This window comes from Salvelinus sp. IW2-2015, linkage group LG4p (assembly GCF_002910315.2).
Source record: "Salvelinus sp. IW2-2015 linkage group LG4p, ASM291031v2, whole genome shotgun sequence".
Taxonomy (NCBI): domain Eukaryota; kingdom Metazoa; phylum Chordata; class Actinopteri; order Salmoniformes; family Salmonidae; genus Salvelinus; species Salvelinus sp. IW2-2015.
Genome location: NC_036841.1, coordinates 15,310,739 through 15,331,466, shown reverse-complemented (window position 1 = coordinate 15,331,466; position 20,728 = coordinate 15,310,739). Strand labels below are relative to the sequence as shown.

General features: G+C 41.7%; 1 protein-coding gene across 4 annotated transcripts; it reads left to right on the top strand.

Moving 5' to 3' along the window:
* Positions 1-597: 597 nt before the first annotated feature.
* On the top strand, positions 598-17,084 carry hmbsb (hydroxymethylbilane synthase, b). Of its 4 annotated transcripts, none has more exons than XM_070438305.1 (14): positions 598-754; positions 8,920-8,973; positions 9,181-9,514; positions 10,465-10,514; positions 10,673-10,728; positions 11,336-11,413; positions 11,814-11,891; positions 11,994-12,069; positions 12,230-12,343; positions 14,137-14,175; positions 14,334-14,453; positions 16,293-16,346; positions 16,446-16,532; positions 16,657-17,084. In XM_070438305.1, the coding sequence occupies exons 4-14, from the start codon at positions 10,470-10,472 to the stop codon at positions 16,828-16,830; spliced, it is 921 nt and encodes a 306-aa protein (XP_070294406.1). In that variant the 5' UTR covers positions 598-754; positions 8,920-8,973; positions 9,181-9,514; positions 10,465-10,469; the 3' UTR covers positions 16,831-17,084. The 4 variants fall into 4 exon arrangements, with proteins under 4 accessions (XP_070294406.1, XP_023838401.1, XP_023838403.1 ...); XM_023982633.2 differs by having other exon boundaries at positions 637-754; positions 9,442-9,514; XM_023982635.2 differs by lacking the exon at positions 598-754 and adding an exon at positions 8,497-8,719 and having other exon boundaries at positions 9,442-9,514.
* The last annotated feature ends 3,644 nt before the right edge of the window (positions 17,085-20,728 follow it).

Below are 20,728 nucleotides of genomic sequence, written 5' to 3'. Positions count from 1 at the left end.
AGGGGCTGCCTTAATCGACGTCCAGGGCAGTGCTCCATTTTAAAGTAGTCAATGTTCTTCTTCTTTAGTGGCTGATTGCCCCCAATTTATAGGAATCCCTATTCAGTTGACTACTTTTAAATGGTGAAAGCCCTCAATGGCAAAGTCCATGCTAAAACGGGTAATATCCATGATGAGTCCTCTATCTATCTCTATGGCTTGAACAAGTTCTGGTACAGAGRAAAAAAACTAGACGTTGGTTAGGTAGATACTCTGACATTTAGGAGAAGAGGATCAGGCTTGGCCCTTCATTTATAGCTCAATGACAAGGGTCTAGTAGCTAGAAGACAGTGGTCAGCTGCGCACATGTTACTTAAAAATTGTCAATGTACAAAAAATGCCATTGTTACTAAGTTAGCTCATTTTGCTAGTGAAATATACTTTAAATCGATAAAACACAATAATAAAATCAACAAATTGGGCTGTTTTCAAAAGGTTACTGTGTGACCAAGAACACATTTGCAAGTAGTTTTTTTAGATGTTCGTGAACGCAGCCAAAGCACACGGAAGTGAAATGACATTCTGTGGAGTGACGTCAGAAGGGCACCGGCAGTCAGCAGAATTTACCCTAGTTACAAATGCCCTTTTCGTCCCTGATTACAAGGAATTATCTATAGTCTCATGGGTTGAACGTCGGGAATAACTGTCACTGACAAAGACAATACTCGCTGATCATTACTGCAACACTGAGATGTCGGGAGAGACGAGTTCACAGGTGAGAGACTTGGCTAGTTAGCTAGCACTCTACATAGCATAACGTTCATACCTCATTGATAACATTTGGCGGAGTGAGGCATGCGCCATTTTTACAGCCAACCCGGACCGCGCTGATTGGTTTACTCACGCGCCCTCCTGTACATCGGAGCTCTACCATTGGAGGATACATCTCATATATCAAATAATTGACATTACAAATAACGTCTGCCTCGACAGTCACCATCAGCTGCTACACCCATTGAACATATAGATTATAAACTAATGTTATGTTTTAGTTTTCCCTTTCTAATGGCAGATTGACCGTTCCCGTAGTAAAAATGATGTGTGTTAATTCATTAAACTAGCCCTACGTAACAGCATAATATGATGTTGCTGTCTGTCAGAGCTTCTATGGCTGCTGTACAATGCCTACAACCAATGTTGCCTGTGTAGTAGCCCCGAGATTGCCGCACAGAAATATCAACCCACAGCGAGAACGAGATTGAACTTCACTCAATTCTCTAAAGAGCAGTGGTCGATCTCTAAGGCATTCATATTCGATCACAGTGGCGGATTTAGGTATAGGCGACATGGGCGGCCGCCCAGGGCGGCACGGGGGAAAAAATCGGAATGGTGACATTTGCGCGATCGGTTTTCTATCGCTCATTTACACGTCAATGATATCATGTCACCAAGTGGGACTGTGGGTCAATTAACCTTGTCGGAGTGGGCGCCCTGATTCTAGTTTGTGAGCTAGGCAGGCGACTGCCTGGAATCTATCAAATAGCGCACCTCTAACTTTGTACAGTACTAATACAATTAGTAAAATCAGTCACACTACGAAATGCTAACAAATAAACCACAATTCATTCATAATACTGTGAATATATAGTTTCACAGACATAAAGCCTTGTGTTCTATTTTTTTTCCTCCCGTCTGGGCTACTGGCGGTAGTTGTACACGATTCAGCTGCCCCTGCGCGACAGGTTGGCGAACTGTTGCCATTTTGAACCATTTCACATGACTGAAGGTACAAACGCTGCCTTCCCGGAGGACCCAGAGAGTAAATCATGTGCACTATAGGTTTACTGGTGGCCAATCGGATGGCTCAGATCACCTTGTCCTGCATTAATGTAGCAGGCACAATAAATCTACAGCCAAATTGATGCTGAGATTTCAAAACGTTTAAAACCATGACTAGAGAGACTGTCAACGAATACAGCAAAGAGCTGCTGTTTTTATGAGTGAGTTCATGTTTAAGTTCTTAGCACTGACAACACTTTGTATTCAATACTTTTATAAGCAATTTCCACTCAGCGCTGCAACAAGCACTGCATCAGTAATGAATGATTAGGAAAGTGGATCTATAGGCTTGCGTTGTTGTTATTATTAGCGGCTTGGGTCTTTTTTAATATCGAGGAATAAATCACTTTCTCTGTTCATGGAAGTAGCAACATGAATTTGTGCATGAAGCAGAAATAATGTGGTGCAACTCGAGTTTCGCCATCAGCTGGTAGACGGTGTCCCTTTTTGGTCAGTGTCAGTGGAGGAAAGGGAGAGCATAGGGCTGTTGAGGCTGACCCTCAGTCTACCACTCTCGCCCTCCATTGAGACTGGAGGTCGACTGATTATGATTTTTCAACGCCGATACCGATACCTATTATTGGAGGACCAAAAAAAGCCGATACCGATTAATCGGCCGATTTATATATATTTGTAATAATGACAATTACAACAATACTGAATGAACAATGAACACTTTTATTTTAACTTAATTTAATACATAAATAAAATCTATTTAGTGTCAAATAAATAATGAAACATGTTCAATTTGGTTTAAATAATGAAAAAACACAGTGTTGGAGAAGAAAGTAAAAGTGCAATATGTGCCATGTAAAAAAAAAAGCTAACATTTAAGTTCCTTGCTCATGTAACAGTATAGCTTCCGTCCCTCTCCTCGCCCCTACCTGGGCTCGAACCAGGGACCCTCTGCACACATCGACAACAGCCACCCTCAAAGCGTCGTTACCCATCGCTCCACAAATCCGTGGCCCTTGCAGAGCAAGGGGAACAACTACTTCAAGGTCTCAGAACGAGTGAGGTCACCAATTGAAACGCTATTAGCGCGCACCCCGGTAACTAGCTAGCCATTTTACATCGGTTACACTCAGAACATGAGAACATATGAAAGCTGGTGGTTCCTTTTAACATGAGTCTTCAATATTCCCAGTTAAGAAGTTTTAGGTTGTAGTTATTATAGGAATTATGACGCGTCGACTATTTCTCTCTATACCATTTGTATTTTATATACCTTTGACTATTGGATGTTCTTATAGGCACTTTAGTATTGCCAGCCTAATCTCGGGAGTTGATAGGCTTGAAGTCATAAACAGCGCTGTGCTTCAAGCATTGCTAAGAGTTGCTGGCAAACGCAGTAAAGTGCTGTTTGAATGAATGCTTACGAGCCTGCTGCTGCCTACCACCGCTCAGTCAGACTGCTCTATCAAATATCAAATCATAGACTTAATTATAATAAACAGACAGAAATACGAGTCTTTGGTCATTAATATGGTCAAATCCGGAAACTATCATTTTGAAAACAACGTTTATTCTTTCAGTGAAATACGGAACCGTTCCGTATCTTATCAAACGGGTGGCAACCCTAAGTCTAAATGTTGCTGTTACATTGCACAACCTTCAATGTTATGTCATAAATATGTAAAATTCTGGCAAATTAATTACGGTCTTTGTTAGGAAGAAATGGTCTTCACACAGTTCGCAACGAGCCAGGCTGCCAAAACTGCTGCATCTTGCACTGAACGCAAGAGAAGTGACACAATTTCCCTAGTTAATATTGCCTGCTAACATGCAATTATTTTAACTAAATATGCAGGTTTAAAAAAATATATACTTCTGTGTATTTATTTTAAGGAAAGCATTGATGTTTATGGTTAGGTACATTTGTGCAACGATTGTTCTTTTTTGCAAATGTGCTTTTGATTCGATGATAAATTAACAGGCACTGCTTTGATTATATGCAACGCAGGACAAGCTAGTAATAGTATCAACCATGTGTAGTTAATTAGTGATTATTTTTATTTTACCAGGCAAGTCAGTTAAGAACAAATTCTTATTTTCAATGATGGCCTAGATGGGTTAACTGCAGATTTGTACCTTGTCAGCTCAGGGATTCGAACTTGCAACCTTTTGGTTACTAGTCCAACGCTCTAACCACTAGGCTACGCTGCCGCCCCCATGTTAAGATTGATTGTTTTTTATAAGATAAGTTTAATGCTAGCTAGCAACTTACCTTGGCTCCTTGCAGCCACAAGGTCCTTTTGATGCTGCACTCGCGTAACGGGTGGTCAGCCTGCCACACAGTCTCTTCGTGGATTACAATGTAATCGGCCATAATCGGTGTCCAAAAAGGCAGATTACCAATTGTTATGAAAACTTGAAATCGGCCCTAATTAATCGGCCACGCCGATCGGTCGACCACTAGTTGAGACTGACCATCAGATGCTCACTCAGTTGTGCCTCACAAGTAATACAACAACGGATCTATTACCGGTGTGATCATATAGCCTACCTCAAATTTTGAAGTATAATTTTAAGAAATGGCCTGAACAACAATGCATTAGCAGGGAAATTTAAGCACAGCCAATATGCAGTGAAAATGTATTGTGCCATATAGCTTACTGCACAAACCTCATTGCTACAGAACTGTTTTTAATTGGTTAATGTTGCACAGGCGTATGTTTTTTACTCAGAAAGTGATCTTGAATCAGAAAAGGTTGTTGACCACTGTTCAAGAGTTTTCCCTGTTAACGCTATCAATGTTTCCCTTCACTGTGGCAATTGGGATTGAATCAACGCAATGTTAGCCACTTTCAATGCAACATACCGAAACAAAACGAACTATGCAAGAGATTTTGTTGTAGGCAGAATGCATAGGATTCTATTAAATTGACAAACACTACTCAGCCCAAATTCTACACAGACCGGTATGGCATAAACAATTAGAGCTGCAGTAGGCCTATATGCAAATAGACCGTTGCCATATATGGATCTGTGCCATTTACTTTGAACTGGACTGTGTTTACAGCATGAGCGGTTCTGAGTAGATGCCTTGTTTTGAGATCAAAGCGAGAGCTGCGTGTAGCCACGTGTGCACATTTTGTTCATATCCTTTGCTAGTTAGTGAGTTATTAGCCCAGTTATAGATCATTTGTAGTCAGCAATAGGGGAGTGATTGCTTCCTACAAAAGCACAGACATCTTTGAAAAGCGAGTCAGGTAGGGAGCTTTTTTTTTACTTAAAGGGGCAGTGTTGTATTTTGAGACAGGCTTGAATAAGCTAAGTAGCCAATAGGCAGAGGGTAGCTTAATTTGTCTGATCCCCTGTAATAATGGTATGGGAATAATAATGCATTTTATTTTGTAAAGTGGTTTYTTGCATCAAACAATACAACATTTTCAGTCACCTCCTTGTCTGAAGGGCAAGTGGATAAACAGGTTAATATCAAGCCCTGCATGTTTTCTTTTAAAGTCTCATGGAATGTAGGCCTACACTGAACATCACACATTGCTACTGTAGGCTGAATGATAGAACAGCTATTTCCATGTGAAAATGTTATGGGATGCATTTTCTCCATTGTTTTTGATAGTAGGCCACTCTGGCAGGCCTACATTATGATCAAATAGCCACAGTAGCCTACATGGCCACTGTTAAACTGTAACTTAAGGCAAGTACAGCCTCAGTGTTCACAGTAAACGCGTGCTGGAAGTTGCACAGAATTTTCACAACAAGAAGACCTGAAATTTGCTCAGTGCCTAATTTGTTTTTGAGGGAACTTTGCCTACAACATCCAGTGCGTCAACTCTTGCCTTGTCCTATAGAACCTAAAGGTTGTCAGCTTTTAATGGGATCAGATTTAAACAGAAAAATCTATCCTTTTTATATCGGTGCTTTCCGGATACAGTTGAAGTCGGAAGTTTACGTACACTTAGGTTGGAGTCATTCAAACTCGTTTTTCAATCCACTCCACAGATTATTTCACCTATAATTCACTGTATCACAATTCCAGTGGGTCAGAAGTTTACATACACTAAGTTGACTGTGCCTTTAAACAGCTTGGAAAATTCCAGGAAATGATGTCATGGCTTTAGAAGAGTCTGATAGGCTAATTGACATMATTTGAGTCAATTGGAGGTGTACCTGTGGATGTATTTCAAGGCCTACCTTCAAACTCAGTGCTTCTTTGCTTGACATCATGGGGAAATCAAAAAAAGAAATCAGCCAAGCGACGCACAATTGGCCTAGCGTCGTCCGGGTTAGGGAGGGTTTGGCCGGTAGGGTTATCGCGCACCAGAGACTCTTGTGGCGGGCCGGGCGCAGTGCGCGCTAACCAAGGTAGCCAGGTGCACGGTGTTTCCGCCGACACATTGGTGCGGCTGGCTTCCGGGTTGGAGGCGCGCTGTGTTAAGAAGCAGTGCGGCTTGGTTGGGTTGTGTTTCGGAGGACGCATGGCTTTCGACCTTCGTCTCTCCCGAGCCCGTACGGGAGTTGTAGCGATGAGACAAGATAGTAATTACTAACAATTGGATACCACGAAATTGGGGAGAAAAGGGGGTAAAAAAGAAGAAAGAAAAAAGATATCAGCCAAGACCTCAGAAAAAAATTTGTAGACCTCCACAAGTCTGGTTCATCCTTGGGAGCAATTTCCAAACACCTGAAGGTACCACGGTCATCTGTTCAAACAATAGTATGCAAGTATACACACCATGGGACCACGCAGCCGTCATACCGCTCAGGAAGGAGACGCGTTCTGTCTCCTAGAGATTAACGTACTTTGATGCGAAAAGTGCAAATCAATCCCAGAACAACAGCAAAGGACCTTATGAAGATGCTGGAGGAAACAGGTGCAAAAGTATCTATATCCATAGTAAAACAAGTCCTATATTGACATAACCTTAAAGRCTGYTCAGCAAGGAAGAAGTCACTGCTCCAAAACCGCCATAAAAAAGCCAGACTACGGTTTGAAACTGCACATGGGGACAAAGATCGAACTTTTTGGAGAAATGCCCTCTGGTCTGATGAAACAAAAAATAACTGTTTAGCCATAATGACCAAATCAAAAATCAAAGTTTATTTGTCACGTGCGCCGAATACAGCAGGTGTACCTTACAGTGAAATGCTTACTTACAAGCTCTAACCAACAGTGCAATTTCTAAGTTWAAAAAAGGTATTAGTTGAACAATAGATAAGTAAAGAAATAAAAACGACAGTAAAAAAGACAGTGAAAAAGAACAATAGCGTGGCTATATACAATAGCGAGGCTACAACAGTAGCGAGGCTATATACAGGCACCGGTTGGTCAGGCTAAATTAGGTAGTATGTACATGAATGTATAATTAAAGTGACAATGCATATATGATAAACAGATAGTAGCAGCAGCGTAAAAGCGGGGTTGGGGGGGGGCACACAATGCAAATAGTTTGGGTAGCCATTTGATGACCTGTTCGGGAGTCTTATGGCTTGGGGGTAAAAACTGTTGAGAAGCTTTTTTGTCCTAGACTTGGCACTCCGGTACTGCTTGCCATGCGGTAGTAGAGAGAACAGTCTATGACTGACCATCGTTATATTACGAGGAAAAAGGGGGAGGCTTGTAAGCCGAAGAACACCATCCCAACCGTGAAGCACGGGGGTGGCAGCATCATGTTGTGGGGGTGCTTTGCTGCAGGAGGGACTGGTGTACTTCACAAAATAGATGGCATCATGAGGGAGGAAAATTATGTGGATATATTGAAGCAACATCTCAAGACATCAGTCAGGAAGTTAAAGCTTGGTCGTAAATGTGTCTCTTATACACATCTAGATGTGTATAAGAGACAGGTATAAAATAGAACAGTCTATGACTGACCATCGTTATATTACGAGGAAAAAGGGGGAGGCTTGTAAGCCGAAGAACACCATCCCAACCGTGAAGCACGGGGGTGGCAGCATCATGTTGTGGGGGTGCTTTGCTGCAGGAGGGACTGGTGCACTTCACAAAATAGATGGCATCACAATGATATGGATATATTGAAGCAACATCTCAAGACATCAGTCAGGAAGTTAAAGCTTGGTCGCAAATGGGTCTTCCAAATGGACAATGATCCCAAGCATACTTCCAAAGTTGTGGTGAAATGGCTTAAGGGCAACAAAGTCAAGGTATTGGAGTGGCCATCACAAAGCCCTGACCTCAATCCCATAGAACATTTTTGTGGGCAGAACTGAAAAAGTGTGTGCGAGCAAGGAGGCCTACAATTCTGACCCAGTTACACCAGCTCTGTCAGGAGGAATGGGCCAAAATTCACCCAACTTATTGTGGGAAGCTTGTGGAAGGCTACCCGAAACGTTTGACCCAAGTTAAACAATTTAAAGGCAATGCTACCAAATACTAATTGAGTGTATGTAAACTTCTGACCCACTGGGAATGTGATGAAAGAACTAAAAGCTGAAATAAATAATTCTCTCTACTATTATTCTGACATTTCACATTCTTAAAATAAAGTGGTGATCCTAACTGACTTAAGACAGGGAATTTTTACTAGGATTAAATGTCAGGAATTGTGGAAAAACTGAGTTTAAATGTATTTGGCTAAGGTGTATGTAAACTTCCGACTTCAACTGTACATACATGTCTATTTCATGACCATTTGGAAAATGCCTATACAAATGATCTTACAAAAGCCCATCGCTACCCCTCCCTGCTCATAATAACTGACACAAAGAATCGACACGCTTGACTTATCAGCTAGGACCAGGGAAATGGGGGTGTAGGAAGTTGAGGCATGGTTCAGTATCTCTAGTGCTAGGCTATATGACTTGCCACTGCTCCCCACATAGACACAGCAGGCTTTCACAGCTCTACAGACGACACAAAGTGCTGCTCTGCGTGTAGAAGCTAAGGTTTACTGAGAACTATGGAGGGACCTTATAAGTACGTCAGGGTAAGAGGAAAGCAATTCAAACAGAGTTTATGTTTATTTTATGATATGAAGCAGTTATATGTGGCGTACAGTGGAAGGAGTTGGGACAATACGAAGGGATAACTGCCATGAACTGCAACTACATGTAGAAGTTTAAAAACTCTATTGGAAAAATGGCTGTTGCAATGTATTGCTTGTGTTTTTCCAACAGGAGGGTAATGGGAAAGTTAGCCGGGTCATAAGAATTGGAACCCGAAAGAGCCAGGTAAGATACCTTTGGTGGTTGAGCGGAACTAAATTGCATGTCATTTTAGATTTCGGGTAATGCCATTTTTCACTTTTAACAATTTTTCCTGGTGTCAGTGAAACTACTGTGGAGTTAAACTTTGGAATGACAAAACAGCTTTTGAATAGGGTAACGCAGAGCGTGGCAACTCTTTATCAGATAAGCTTCCCTTCTCTGTTCCCTCAGATACAGCAGTCAGGGATGTCTGCTCCTCCTGCAACAGAGATAGTCCGTTTACTGCTCCAATACCGTCTAGCCTTTTAGTACAGCTTGTTGTGTTCACGTCCCAGTGATTTGATAACGCACGGCTGAACATTTGCTTCTTGAATAGCCTATGATATTCAGTGTTATCCAAGTAGTCAACTAGCTAGAAACCAACCATCCAAAATGCACGCACACAAGTTGTCATCCGAATTGAATTGATTTCTGTTAATTTATTGACCTCAGCTGGCTCGTATTCAGACGGACAGCGTTGCAGAGAAGCTTAAGGGACTGTACCCTGATGTCCACTTAGAAATAGGTGAGTCCAGATGAACGGCAATACACTCTTAGAAAAAAAGGTGCTATCTAGAACCTATAAGGGTTCTTCGGCTGTCCCCATAGGAGAACCCTTTRAWGAATCCTTTTTGCTTCCAGGTAGAACCCTTTTGGTTCCGGGTAGAACCCTTTTGGGTTCCAAGTACAGAGGATTTTACTTGGTACCCTAAAGAGTTCTACTTGGAACCCAACATGGTTTTACCTGGAACCAAAAAGGGTTCTCCTATGTCGACAGCTGGGGATCAAACCTTTGGAACCCTTTTTTCCCGAAGAGTGTAGGAAAAAAAGTTTGTTTACAGTGTATATAGTTAACTGCCAAAATAATGGAAAGATTTGAGTAAATGAAGGACACAAAATACATTGAAAGCAGGTGCCTCCACACAGATGTATTTCCTGAGTTAATTAAGCAATTAACATCCCATCATGCTTAGGGCAGGCCATTATTTAGGCAATTATTTTGGCTACCATGGCTATTTCCCCATAGGATGGCAAGGGCATGAGTGGTCACTGCATGGTTTGATGAGCATGAAAATGATGTAAACCATATGCCATGGCCGTCTCACTCACCAGATCTCATCCCAATCTAAGAGTTATGGGAGATTCTGGAGCGGCACTTGAGACAGCGTTTTCCACCACCGTCAACAAAACCCCAAATGGTGGAATAATAGGTGTTGCATCCCTCCAATAGAGTTCCAGACACTTGTAGAATATATGCCAAGGTGCATTGAAGCTGTTCTGGCTCCTGCTGGCCCAACGCCCTATGAAGACATTTTATGTTAGTGTTTCCTTTATTTTGGCAGTTACATGTATGTTCTGTTACTTGTYGTGCTGTAATCTTCCTTTGACTATGGAGATGCATCACAATAAGATGTGTACAATACAGTAATTAAACGACTATATCACTTTGTATATGTCCTTGTCTTTTTGTGTCAGTTGGCATGACAACTACAGGGGACAAAATCCTTGACATAGCGTTATCAAAGGTAAATCTGTTTATAAACTAAAGCGTGCCTCATCAGAACTAAATTATTGGCCAAATTGTTAATTTTACTTGACTCAGTAGTGTGTGAAAAACACTAAGTTCAGAGCTAAAAATGTAATGGGGTTAACAGTTAGTAACCAATATGCTTTCTAAATGCAGATTGGAGAGAAGAGCCTTTTCACCAAAGAACTGGAGACTGCTCTGGAGAGGAACGAGTAAGTCTAATTTTGTCTTCTGGATCCACACAACCAACTCCTCATTTTCAAAGTTAAAGAAAAACTATAGAAAATGTTTCAAATGAATAAAAAAAGTTGTTGATGTATTGATTGCGGATGTCTTCACCTTTGATAGTCATCACAGCTGTAAATCATTTTTAATAAGATTCTACCAACTTTGCACAACTCTTAGGGCAACATTTATTCATAGTTTTTTGTCAAAATGGCTCAAGCTCAGTAAGTTTGGGTGGGAGTCATTGATGGACAGCAATATTCAAACCTTGTCTCTGATTTGCAAGCAAATTCAAGTCAGGACTGAGGCTCGACCACTCATGAACAATCGACACCTCTTGAAAAGCCGTTCACTAGGCACTGTACATTCAAACTGTAGGCTACATTACTATTAGCCTTAATGTGGAAAGCCACTACTGTCGAGGTACTTTCTTTATTACAATGTAATGGCATACATTTTGAGTAGCTTCAAAATGTCATTCATGTCTTCAAGACTTTGATTTGTGCAGGTGTTTAATGTCCAGTTTTTTTTTTACCTCAGTCTTTGCTCTGAAGTGTTGCAAAACAAATGACTGTTGTGCTGTGTCTCCTATAGAGTAGACTTGGTGGTCCACTCTTTGAAAGACTTGCCCACGACTCTGCCTCCTGGCTTTACCATAGGAGCAGTGCTAAAGTAAGTCGACACAATAGTGCCTCTGTAAGGATCCACAGGGAATCAAACGCACTGTCCTCATTCATCTGGGCCCCTTTTTTGTTGGTGTTCAAACCTACTGATTTGGTGTGAAACACTATCAGTTTTCCTCACATATTGTAATATATTTAAAGATCTTTCTTTCAATGTTTTTAGAGGTTCCTACACACAGATTTTATTACAAATATAGATTTGAAATGATGAACTAGCTAGCCTAGCTATGTGTATATACATTTAGTTTGAATACTCCAAGCGCGCCAGTGTGTGTACCTTTTTGAACATCTACTATTGAAGTAGGATTCTCTTCACCACTACTGTGGAATGAAGTAGCCTCCGATATTTTCATGGTAAATAGTTTTTTTCCCCTTCCTGTTCTTTTAAGGCGCGAGAACCCCCATGATGCAGTGGTCTTGCATCCCAAAAACATGGGGAAATCACTTGACACCCTGCCTGACAAGAGGTACGAAACAGTTGAATTTTATGACATTGTTTGAAGATTCTTTTCCTATCGGTTTTAAAGAAGGAGTGGCTTGACATTGATATCGATGGGTGTTTTTCATAGTGTGATAGGCACAAGTTCCCTACGCCGGGCTGCTCAGCTAAAGAAAAGATTCCCCCACCTGGAGTTTAAAGATATTGTATCCTTTCTCTCAGTGCTACGTTCACTCACTGCCACTCTCACAGTATAGCGAAGGATTAAAACAGGATCTTCATTTCAAATCTGATGCACATCATATCAGTAATGAGCACCATCTATAGAGGGTTGTGAGTTTGTTTCCTTAGTGCGTTTTTTCCCAGCGAGGAAACCTCAACACGAGGTTGAAGAAGCTGGATGAAAAGGACGACTTCTCGGCCATTATACTGGCTGCAGCTGGGCTCCGTCGCATGGGCTGGGATAGCCGAGTCAGCCAGGTACAGTTGAAGTCAAAAATGTACATACACCTTAGCCAAATACATTTCAACTCAGTTTTTCACAATTCCTGACATTTTAATCCTAGTAAAAATTCCCTGTCTTAGGTCAGTTAGGATCACCACTTTTTTTTAAGAATGTGAAATATCAGAATAATAGTAGAGAGAAGGATTTATTTTAGCTTTTATTTCTTTCATCACATTCCCAGTGGGTCAGTAGTTTACATACACTCAGTTAGTATTCTGTAGCATTGCCTTTAAATTGTTTAACTTGGGTCAAACGTTTCGGGTAGCCTTCCACAAGCTTCCAACAATAATTTGGGTGAATTTTGGCCCATTATTCCTGACAGAGCTGGTGTAACTGAGTCAGGTTTGTAGGCCTCCTTGCTCACACACGCTTTTTCAATTCTGCCCACAAATGTTCTACAGGATTGAGGTCAGGGCTTTGTGAWGGCCACCCCAATACCTTGACTTTGTTGTCCTTAAGCCATTTTGCCACAACTTTGGAAGTATGCTTGGGGTCATTGTCCATTTGGAAGACCCATTTGCGACCAAGCTTTAACTTCCTGACTGATGTCTTGAGATGTTGCTTCAATATATCCACATAATTTTCCTCCCTCATGATGCCATCTATTTTGTGAAGTGCACCAGTCCCTCCTGCAGCAAAGCAGCCCCACAACATGATGCTGCCACCCCCATGCTTCACGGTTGGGATGGTGTTCTTCGGCTTGCAAGCATCCCCCTTTTTCCTCCAAACATAACAATGGTCATTATGGCCAAACACTTATATTTTTGTTTCATCAGACCAGAGGACATTTTTCCAAAAAGTATGATCTTTGTCCCCATATTCAGTTGCAAACCCTAGTCTGGCTTTTTTATGGCGGTTTTGGAGCAGTGGCTTCTTCCTTGCTGAGTGGCCTTTCAGGTTATGTCGATATAGGACTCGTTTTACTGTGGATATAGATACTTTTGTACCTGTTTCCTCCAGCATCTTCACAAGGTCCTTTGCTGTTGTTCTGGGATTGATTTGCACTTTTCGCACCAAAGTACATTAATCTCTAGGAGACAGAACGCGTCTCCTTCCTGAGCGGTATGATGGCTKCGTGGTCCCATGGTGTTTATACTTGCGTACTATTGTKWGTACAGTATGAACGTGGTACCTTCAGGCGTTTGGAAATTGCTACCACGGGTGATCCAGACTTGTGGAGGTCTACACCTCCAATTGACTCAAATGATGTCAATTAGCTTATCAGAAGCTTCTAAAGCCATTACATCATTTTCTGGAATTTTCCAAGCTGTTTAAAGGCACAGTCAACTTAGTGTATGTAAACTTCTGATCCACTGGAATTGTGATACAGTGAATTATAAGTGATATAATCTGTCTGTAAACAATTGTGGGAAAAATGACTTGTGTCATGCACAAAGTAGATGTCCTAACCGACTTACCAAAACTATAGTTTGTTATCAAGAAATGTGTGGAGTGGTTGAAAAACRAGTTTTAATGACTCAAACCTAAAGTGTATGTAAACTTTGGACTTCAACTGTAGCTACCTCCAACACTCCACATCACAACACCTTGTCCATACCATAGAGATAAATCATGATTCATCTTAATTAATCAAGATTCAATAGTATGTGGTTTTTAGACTATGTAAGCCTATATATAGCCTATAACTAGGGCACTGAGATTTTCCAAGTGGTCACATGTTCATGGAAAACATCCTGGCCCTACATAATGTATCCGCCTACCTAAAATATTGGGCAGTTACCTTTAATTTGTGTCTTTGCATTTGCAGATCCTGGGCCCTGAGGACTGTATGTATGCTGTTGGACAGGTAGGTAGATTTATTTTATGACGGAGAAATGGGCAACTTAACTCTTTAACTCTCATACCTGCGGTCCTTATTCCATTGTGTAATAACAAAAAAAACGCCTAACTGTAGTTAAAACGGAATATTTTACCCTGAGGGTCCATTGCTTGGCTGTGTTCCAGGGGGCTCTTGCCATCGAGGTGCGGGCCAGAGACAAGGACATCCTGGAGATGGTGTCTGTTCTGCACGACCCCAACACGGTCCTGCGCTGTATAGCAGAGCGAKCCTTCCTCAGACGACTGGCAAGTCTCACTCTGTCTCCTAGATGTTTTATTATAGTGTGTCCTGTGTATCTGTGAATTGTTGGCTGCTAGTGCATTGTCAATGCTTCTTAATATAAATACTCATAAAGGACCAGTTTCCCAGACACAGATTAGCCTAGGCCTAGTCCTGGACTAAAAAGCATGCTCAATGGAGAATCACCATTCAAAGGGCTTTTTAGTCTAGGACGAGGCTTAATCTATGTCTGGGAAACCGGCCATTTAAGGTACAATTGCAAGTGAAAGAAGAAGAATTGACATAAAAAAATAAAAGTAATGTTAGGCTTTATAACTATGTCACATAAACAGTACTTAAAGGGGCAATCCGGAGTTGAAACAATCACAAAGCGTTTACCCCACCTCTATTTTGGTAAAAAGCTGAGGGATGGGCCTGGAGAAATGTAACCACTCACAAATTTGTAGACAGAGCTATTAATGCAAGGACTGACCATCCACAATATAAAAATGATAGTTTTCAGCCTGTTTGGAGGCAATAGTGTTTTTTTTATTTTTTTTTATTTTTATACAGTACATCAGTACAACACTGGGGCCGAGCACCCTGCCATTCAGGACTTCTATACCAGGCGGTGTCATAGGAAGGCCCTAAAAATTCATGCATCCAGCCACCCAAGTCATAAACTGTTCATTCTGCTACCGCTCGGCAAACGGTACCAATGCACCRTGTGGAACCATCAGGACCCTGAACAGCTTCTACCCCCAAGCCAAAAGATTGCTAAATACACTGAACAGAAATATAAACACTATGTAAAGTGTTGGTCCCATGTGTCATGTGCTGAAATAAAAAATCGCAGACATTTTCCATACGCACAAAAAAGCTTATTTCTCYCMATTTTTTGGAACAAATTTGTTTACATCCCTGTTAGTGAGCATTTCTCCTTTGCCAAGATAATTCATCCACCTGACAGGTGTGGCATATCAAGAAGCTTATTAAACAGCAGGATCATTACACAGGTGCACCTTGTGCTGCGGACAATAAAAGGCCACTTTAAAATGTGCAGTTTTGACCTCGACAACGTGACACTTCCGTCTTCTTCACCTGCGGGATCGTCTGAGGATGATGGGAGGGGGAGTATTTCTGTCTGTAATAAAGCCCTTTTGTGGGGAAAAACTCATTCTGATTGGCTGGGCTTGACTCCTCAGTGGGTGGGCATGGCTGCCAAGTGGGTGGGCCTATGCCCTGCAAGGTCCACCCATGGCTGCACCCCTGCCCAGTCATGTAAAATACATGTATTAGGGCCTAATGAATTTATTTCAATTGACTGATATCCTTATATAAACTGTAACTCAGTAAAATCTTTGAAATTGTTGCATGTTACGTTTATATTTTTGTTCAGTATAGTTAGTCCAGGTAGCTATTGGTTAACTATTTAATTATCTGCAGCTTTTGCTACTGTTTATTATCTGTCCCTATGACTAATCACTTTATTCCCAGTTATACCGTATGTACATATCTACCTCAATTACTTCGTACCCCTGCACATCGACTCGGTACTTGTACCCCGTGTATATAGCCAAGTTATCATTACTCATTGTGTATTCATTATATCCTTTTATTATTACGTGTTTTTATTTCTCTATTTCCTTTTTTCTCTGCATTGCTGAGAAGGGCCCGTAATTAAGCATTTCACTGTTAGTCTTCAYTTGTTGTTTACGAAGCATGTGAGAAATACCATTTGATTAGATTCATTTAGAAAATGGATGCAGCAACTGCAGATTACCCCCTTTTAACCAAATGTCTATATTTGCTTGCACGTCTCAWTATATTTGACACTCCAGTGTAATCACTTTCGCTTCTTGTAGGAGGGGGGTTGCAGTGTACCAGTTGCTGTCCACACTGAAGTCAAGGACTCTCAGGTAAGGGCTTATGACATTTGCTAAAGTGTGTGCGTCGTTGCATATCCATGGTTACGTGCGTGCGTGCCGTTTGTAACTGCTGTGTTCTATTTACCAAAGCTCTACCTGACGGGAGCAGTCTACAGCCTGGATGGTTCAGACAGTCTCAAGGAGACCATGCAGACCAGCATTGCTTCAGACAATAAGGTCAGACTAATGATTTCTCACCCCCCCAGTCAACTCTTCCAATTAAACATATCAGCTCATCAAGGGGCTCCCTTCTCAGGGCATATTTCTTTGGTTTATTTAATCTGTCTTTCCTCTGTGGTAGGTGGAAGAGCAAGTGGATGAGCGGGTCCAGCGTGTTGGCGTAACAGCGAACAACATGCCAGGCCCGGCCCAGGATGCTTCTGAGAAGCTAGGTCTAGACTTGGCCAATCTACTGCTGAGTAAAGGGGCGAAGGAGATCCTTACCGTGGCCAGGCAACTTAACGATGCGCGATAAACTGACTCTGTGCCCCCCGCTGGGTCTGGAGGTGTAACCTGCTCTCACCKGTACTCATGATATAGAATAGCACTGTCAGCACCACCAGACGCGGGTTTGAATAGTATTTGTTTTCGTTCAGTTTGATTGAGCCTGCTTGGAGCGCCAGAACATTAACGCACAGGTAACTGCCAAAATAATGGAAACGCTTGAGTAAATGAAGAATGCAAAGTATATTAAGACGGGTGCTTCCACAGAGGTTTGGTTCCGGAGTTAATTAAGCAATTAGGATCCCATCATGCTTAGGGTCATGTCTAAAAATGCTGGACAGGCCATAGGATCACAATTCCCTCATTCACAGGGCATGAATGTTCACTCAATGGTTTGATGAGCCTGAAAACAGTGTARGCCAAATGACATGGCTGTCTCAGTCACCAGATCTCAACCCAATTGAACACTTATGGGAGATTCTGAAGCGGAGCCTGAGACAGCGTTTTCCATCAACAAAACACCAAATGATGGAATTACTCATGGAATAATGGCGTTGCATCCTGCTAATAGAGGCGCATTGAAGCTGTTCTGGCTCGTGGTGGCCCAACACCGTATTGAGACACTTTGTGTTTGTGTTCCCTTTATTTTGGCAGTTACCTGTACACACATTGAGGGGCTCCATTCCTCAGTGGGGATTATGCTACCTCTGTCATCAACAGAGCTCTGATAATCTTGTTTGATGAATGACGTGTGTGTGACACATTAGCGTTGTCTGTTAAACAGACCCAGAACATGCAAGCTACAGTGACAAACTCTAGCGTAGGAGTACTATCAGACCAAGTCCAAGGCCACCTGTSTATAACACCAGAGCGTCTATTATTATTATTACTACGTGGCGTATGTATATTTTTCTATTTCACACGATCGATGTCAAGACAATAAGGAAAAAAACTGCATTTAAAATGCAGATGATAAACAGAACACTGGATGCAGTACAAAAACTAAACTCAATGTTGGATACTTGTGGCATTTTCCTTTCACTGTGTTCACAAGTTTAATGTGTTGAGAGGATTTTTATTGCTTTCTCGTTTTGCTATACCAATTTTAAGAATATAAAGCAGCGTAAAATAACACCCAACAAATGTCATCTGCATACTTCAAAACGGCCTGTATTCATAAAGCGTCTCAGAGTAGGAGAGCTGACCAGGTACTCCCCGGCCATGTAATCTTATTCATTATGGCAAAACTGATCCTAGATCAGCACTCCTATTCTGAGAAGCTTTATGAATACTGGCACCGGTTTGGTATGATCCAGCCTACTCCTCAACAACTTCAGAATTCAGAAGTATTCCATAACCATACCACTAGATATGGCTCCAATGGTAACTATATGAGTTGTGTATTATGAAAGAAATAGAGAAAATCATTGAATGTAATGTCGTAAGCTACCTTTTAGATAGTTTGTGGGTTTTGTTAACAAACCTTATGCTGTCAGATACTATCTGTTTTGTGCCTTACTTTAGTTGTTCTGTCTATGTGGCTGCTGTGTGTACAGCTTTGCTTCCAACCTAATACAACCTTATTACCTTGAATTACACGTATGCCTTTTCCATTTTACCCCTAGAGCCTGCACAGGTTTTCCTGAGTGTCGCCCCATTGTGACCTCTCCAACTTATATTTAGCAGAATGCATTATGTAACATATGTTGCATTATGTAACAGTATGTGGTGTTATGTTGTTTGACTATCGATACTTCAAAGGTGATTGTGCCATATTTCTGTTTGGCAGCTTTCTGCTTTCCGCTGCAGTGCTCGGACGTTTTAAGAAGATGCTGGTCAAATGATACTTGCTATACCATCTATTTATTTATTATTGCAGCAATCATCATGACAGAATGTGGAAATGTAATGCAATCTGGAAGCGTCATGCTTTGCTTTGTCACTTTCATGAATTCTGTGTCATTAAAAAGGAGCCAGCCTCAAATAAAGCCACAAGTTACTCTCTAGCTTTTATTACTCTCTAGTATTTTATTTGATTCGTAGTTTATTATTCAACCAATGTTTGGTAGAGCACCAGTGTTTTCATTTTCTTCGTTCTTCTCGGTCTTATAGGGGCAATCTGCAGGTGCTTCATCCATTTGGGGATTTCTGAATTAATTAAATGTTCCCATTGATTCTTGAAGAATATATCTTATAAATGCCTCATGAGCTTAGTTCAACTGTCGTACCTTTGTAAACACAGTAAATATAAACAAACATGCTCTAGCGGGGTGCGTATTTGGCGGCAGAGAAGTCAGGTGCAGGAGAGCAGAACTGGGTAATATTTTTATTTTATTTTTTTATTTTACCTTTATTTAACCAGGTAGGCTAGTTGAGAACAAGTTCTCATTTGCAACTGCGACCTGGCCAAGATAAAGCATAGCAGTGTGAACAGACAACAAACACACCAGAGTTACACATGGAGTAAACAATAAACAAGTCAATAACATGGTAGAAAAAAAGAGAATCTATATACAATGTGTGCAAAAGGCATGAGGTAGGCAATAAATCGATATTTACAATTTAGCAGATTAACACTGGAGTGATAAATCATCAGATGATCATGTGCAAGTAGAGATACTGGTGTGCAAAAGAGCAGAAGTAAATAAATAAAAAGCAGTATGGGGGTGAGGTAGGTAAATTGGGTGGGCTATATACCGATGGACTATGTACAGCTGCAGCGATTGGTTCTGCTCGGATAGCAGATGTTTAAAGTTGTTGAGGGAGATAAAAGCTTCCAACTTCAGAGATTTTTGCAATTCGTTCAGTCCACCAAGAACTGGAAGGAAAGGCTCCAAATTAGGTTTTGGCTTAGGGATGATGCTGAGATACACCTGCTGGACGCGTGCTACGGGTGGGTGTAGCCATCGTGACCAGTGAACTGAGATAAGGCGGCACTTACCTAGCATAGCCTTGTAGATGACCTGGAGCCAGTGGGTCTGACGACGAACATGTAGCGAGAGCCAGCCGACTAGGCGATACAGGTCGCAGTGGTGGGTCGTATAAGGTGCTTTAGTAACAAAACGGATGGCACTGTGATAAACTGCATCCAGTTTGCTGAGTAGAGTATTGGAAGCTATTTTGTAGATGACATCGCCGAAGTCGAGGATCAGTAGGATAGTCAGTTTTACTAGGGTAAGTTTGCGGCGGTGAGTGAAGGAGCTTTGTTGCAATAGAAAAGCCGAACTAGATTTGATTTTGGATTTGAGATGTTTGATATGAGTCTTGAAGGAGAGTTTGCAGTCTAGCCAGACACCTAGGTACTTATAGATGTCCACATATTCTAGGTTGGAACCGTCCAGGGTGGTGATGCTAGTGCGGGCGTGCGGGTGCAGGCAGCGAACGGTTGAAAAGCATGATTTGGTTTTACTAGCGTTTAAGAGCAGTTGGAGGCCACGGAAGGAGTTGTATGGCATTGAAGCTCGTTTGGAGGTTAGATAGCACAGTGTCCAAGGAGGCCAGAAGTATACAGAATGGCGTCGTCTGCGTAGAGGTGGATCAGTGAATCGCCCGCAGCAAGAGCAAACATCATTGATATATACAGAGAAAAGAGTCGGCCCGAGAATTGAACCCTGTGGTACCCCCATAGAGACTGCCAGAGGACCGGACAACATGCCCTCCGATTTGACACACTGAACTCTGTCTGCAAAGTAGTTGGTGAACCAGGCAAGGCAGTCATTAGAAAAACCGAGGCTACTGAGTCTGCCGATAAGAAATATGGTGATTGACAGAGTCGAAAGCCTTGGCCAGGTCGATGAAGACGGCTGCACAGTACTGTCTTTTTATCGATGGCGGTTTATGATATCGGTTAGTACCTTGAGCGTGGCTGAGGTGCACTCGTGACCGGCTCGGAAACCGGATTGCACAGCGGAGAAGGTACGGTGGGATTC